At 40.5% G+C, this 3,981-nt stretch overlaps 1 protein-coding gene across 1 annotated transcript in view; it reads left to right on the forward strand.

The window, feature by feature from the left end:
- Hsf5 (heat shock transcription factor 5) overlaps positions 1-3,981 on the forward strand; it is a 45,723-nt gene that overhangs the window by 17,868 nt on the left and 23,874 nt on the right. Inside the window, exon 3 of the mRNA XM_005350488.2 lies at positions 2,317-2,414. Within this exon, the coding sequence (XP_005350545.1) occupies positions 2,317-2,414 (98 nt within the window). The remainder of the gene's footprint in view (positions 1-2,316; positions 2,415-3,981) is intronic.

A 3,981-nucleotide genomic window follows, 5' to 3' on the forward strand; every position in this document is an offset into this window, starting at 1 on the left:
TGTAGACCAGGCTGGTCTCGAACTCACAGAGATCCGCCTGCCTCTGCCTCCCGAGTGCTGGGATTAAAGGCGTGCGCCACCACTGCCCGGCTCCAGCAAATTTTCTAGAGAGCATTTTAACATTCAAAATATTTAGACAGTAGAGTCATACTACTGGAATATTAGAAAAATAAATGTAGTCTTTGGATTAGTTTATTTGTAATGAAGTTTTGTGTTTCAGTACAATTAGGAGACAATAACCTGCAGCTCTTGACTAGGTCTTTTCTGCCACTAGGGGGCTAGGTTTTCCTTAGTAATAACTGGAGGGGAAATGTCTTTTCTTCCCAGTTTTGACACCCCTGCAGATCTGTTGTAAGGAGGCTTCTAGTTAGTACGCAGCCACTTAGCCCTGAAATAATCACACAGAAACTGTATTAATTAAATTACTGCTTGGCCCATTAGCTCTAGCTTCTTATTGGCTAACTCTTTTTTGTTTTGTTTTGTTTCGTTTTTCGAGACAGGGTTTCTTTGTAGCTTTGGAGCCTGTCTTGGAACTAGCTCTTGTAGACCAGGCTAGCCTCGAACTTACAAAGATCCGCCTGCCTCTGCCTCCTGAGTGCTGGGATTAAAGGTGTGTGCCATCACCACCCAGCTATTACTGGCTAATAAATTGTGTATTAAGCCACATGGCTGTGGCTTACTGGCTAAAGTTCTGGCGTCTGTCTCCAATGGGGCTACATGGCTTCTCTCCAACTTCGCCTTCTCTCTCCCAGCATTCAGTTTAGTTTTCCCTGCGTAGCTAAGATCTGCCCTATCAACAGGCCAAGGCAGTTTTCTTTATTAATTAACCATTCGTATTCACAGCATACAGAGGGGAACCCCACATTACAAATCCTCCATAGTTAACTATTTATGGAAATACTTTATTTCCCAGCATATTGATTCTCTCAAGTACAGGAGAAAATGAGTCTGCTAGAACATCAGCCTTGTTACTGTTGACAAATTTCTTAATATCTCTGAATTTTAGTTGCTTACTCTGTAAAGTAGTGTCATACTGATTGGTTTGATAAAAATGCATATGAAGCATCCACCATTGTGACTGAAGCATGGTGGGCATTCAACACATATCATATTCTGTTTACCCCAAAGGTGTGATGTTGTAACTGACTCTCACTCATTCTGGAGAGACTCTCTCCAGAAAAGAGCTCAGTGTAGTCAGACTGACTGCACCTGTAAGTTTACTGTTCCTGAGCAAAGAGTTCCATCTGTTCATGGTGTCTTAACCATAGGGAAAGGTTTGCAAGATCTATTTTTGAGTTTGTTACCTAGTACTACACACATTTTTCATTAAAATATTGGCTATTGACATTTATTGATTGTTGTTGTTACTGTCCTAAGCTCATTACGTTGTTACTTGAAGCAGCCATGCTAGTTGGTTCTGTTATTACCCCTGTTTTAACAGGAAGCAAACAGTGAGACCTGAAATGATTAACCATGTTCAGATTTATAAAATACTAATTATGGAGCCAGGACACAAAACCAGGCAGGCTGAGTCCAGGATCCATGTTCCTAACCATTGCATGTTTCTCTACTAAACACATCATGTACTGATAGATTGGAGAATATGTTTACTTACTTTACTTTTAAAGCCTTCCCTCTCCAAATAGTTGCTAAAATGATTGAAACAATTATTTAGGAACTAAAAATATAGTTTCTGGTTTTAGTGAAATGAAAATAAGAATAACTATTTGGTTAGAAAAGTCACAATATACTTAAGCACTGAAGAACCACTTAGTAGCTGAGGACGGAGCATGGTCAGTAGATACCAGCCTCTTGTACACAGAGCCCTAGGTGCATACACAGGTGGGTAGCTCATGCCTGTAATCCCAGCATGTGAGAAGTAGAGGCAGGAGAATCATGAGTTCATAGTTATCTTCAGCTACAGAGTGAATTTTTGACCAGCCTGGGCTGCATGAGACCTTGTCTCAAAACAACAAAAAATAAATTAAAAACATAGACATAACCTTTTGAAAATTTATTACAGCCAGGTATAGGTACACACATTTATAAACCCAGCTCAAGAAGAAGAGAGCTATGAGGATCACAGGAGTTCATGGTCAGCCAGGAATATACATCAAGATCTTGTCTCAAAAAATAAATTAATTAAATTATTTAATAATTAATTAAATTTATTATATGACCATGACCATGTTTTTTAAGCAATCAACAACACCCATTTGTGTGTGTGTGTGTGTGTGTGTGTACAACAGGAAGGAAGTTCTTTGAGTGCTGTATTGTATTTGGTTGATGACTTGTTTGTATTTGAATCTGTTCCAGCTGTGCTACAGTGCTGCTCTCCTTCCACCCACATGGATGCCCTAAGTAGCTGTGTCACTCCTACTGCCTCTTCCTATGCACACTGTAACTACTTCCAGGTAAGATTCTTGTACACACTGGGCCTGGCAATACTATTAATTTGGCAGATTTCCAGAGTAGACGCCAGAAATAAGCTGGGTTTGTGGACTTAGTTTTCTGAGTTCTAAATAAAAGAGAGTTGATGTGAGTGATGTTTGAGTGCTAGTCTTGGCTGGCATGATCCAGTATAGGAACCATTAGCTTCATGTAATCTTTTTGTTTTTTAGACAGGGTCTTGCTAAGCAAAACTGCTCCAAATTCATGATCCATGTGTCTCCCTCTGCCTTAATGTTGGACCACAGATGTGTGTACTACCAAGCCCAGCTCACATGTAGCCTTTAACTTTTAAACTGTTGGGCTAGGGATTTAGGTTAGTAGTAAAAACATTTGCTTGTCATACACAGGACCCTGGGTTTAATCCCCAGTGCTGAAAAAAAAATTAATGAAAATTTAAAGCACTTTCTGGGGTCACACTTCATTCCATTTGTTCAGAGGTCATGTGGTTATGACCATGAGGCTGCAGTAGAGAAGTGTAATGTTTACATCATTGCGGATGACCGTTTCGTACTGTACTGTTTTAGGCTTTTTCAGGGTAGGATGAATACCAGAAAAACTCAGCGTATCCAAAATGACAAATTTAATTACTGGCCCCTTCAGCCTTAGCATGCATGTTGTAGACACTGTACTTCAAATATATTGTCAGTATTTCTTAGGAAATGACTGCTTAGGCCGGGAGGTGGTGGCGCACGCCTTTAATCCCAGGACTCAAGAGGCAGAGGCAGGCGGATTGCTGTAAATTCAAGGCCAGCCTGGTCTACAAGAGCTAGTTCCAGGACAGGCTCCAAAGCTACAGAGAAACCCTGTCTTGAAAAACAAACAAAACAACAACAACAAAAAAAAACCAACAAAAAAAAGGAAATAACTGCTTTGGTATAAATGGTTTATATTGATTTTTTTAGAGTAAGAACAGATTCTATAGTATGCATTCAGTGTTGTAATTCTTATAGTGAAATTGTGTGTTTGGCCAGATAATAATCTAGCTAAGATAGTTTTGCTTCTAAGAGAATTTGCGTGTGTGTTTGAATGTGTGTCTGTGCTGCAGTGCTGGGGATTGAGCCCAGGCCTTCACATGTTAGGCAAACACTACCATCAGCCCAAGAGAATATTTTGTTAGTGGCATTAGGGTACTCCAAAAAACATTCCTTTCATTTTTATTTTTTATGGAAAACATAGGAGGGCCAGGCGGTGGTGGCTCACGCCTTTAATCCCAGCACTCGGGAGGCAGAGGCAGGCGGATCTCTGTGAGGCCAACCTGGTCTACAAGGGCTAGTTCCAGGACAGGCTACAATGAAACCCTGTCCCAAAAAATAAACAAAAAAACAAAAACAAAAGAAAGAGAGAGAGAGAGAGAGAGAGAGAGAGAGAGAGAGCGAGCGAGCATGGGAAATAGACTATTGTTTGAAGAATATAGAGTCTGATAAAGGTTATTTAACCTTGTCCTTCCTTCCTTCCTTCCTTCCTTCCTTCCTTCCTTCCTTCCTTCCTTCCTTCCTTCCTTCCTTCCTTCCTCCTCCTCCTCCTTCTTCT

Source organism: Microtus ochrogaster, chromosome 7, assembly GCF_000317375.1.
Source record: "Microtus ochrogaster isolate Prairie Vole_2 chromosome 7, MicOch1.0, whole genome shotgun sequence".
Taxonomy (NCBI): domain Eukaryota; kingdom Metazoa; phylum Chordata; class Mammalia; order Rodentia; family Cricetidae; genus Microtus; species Microtus ochrogaster.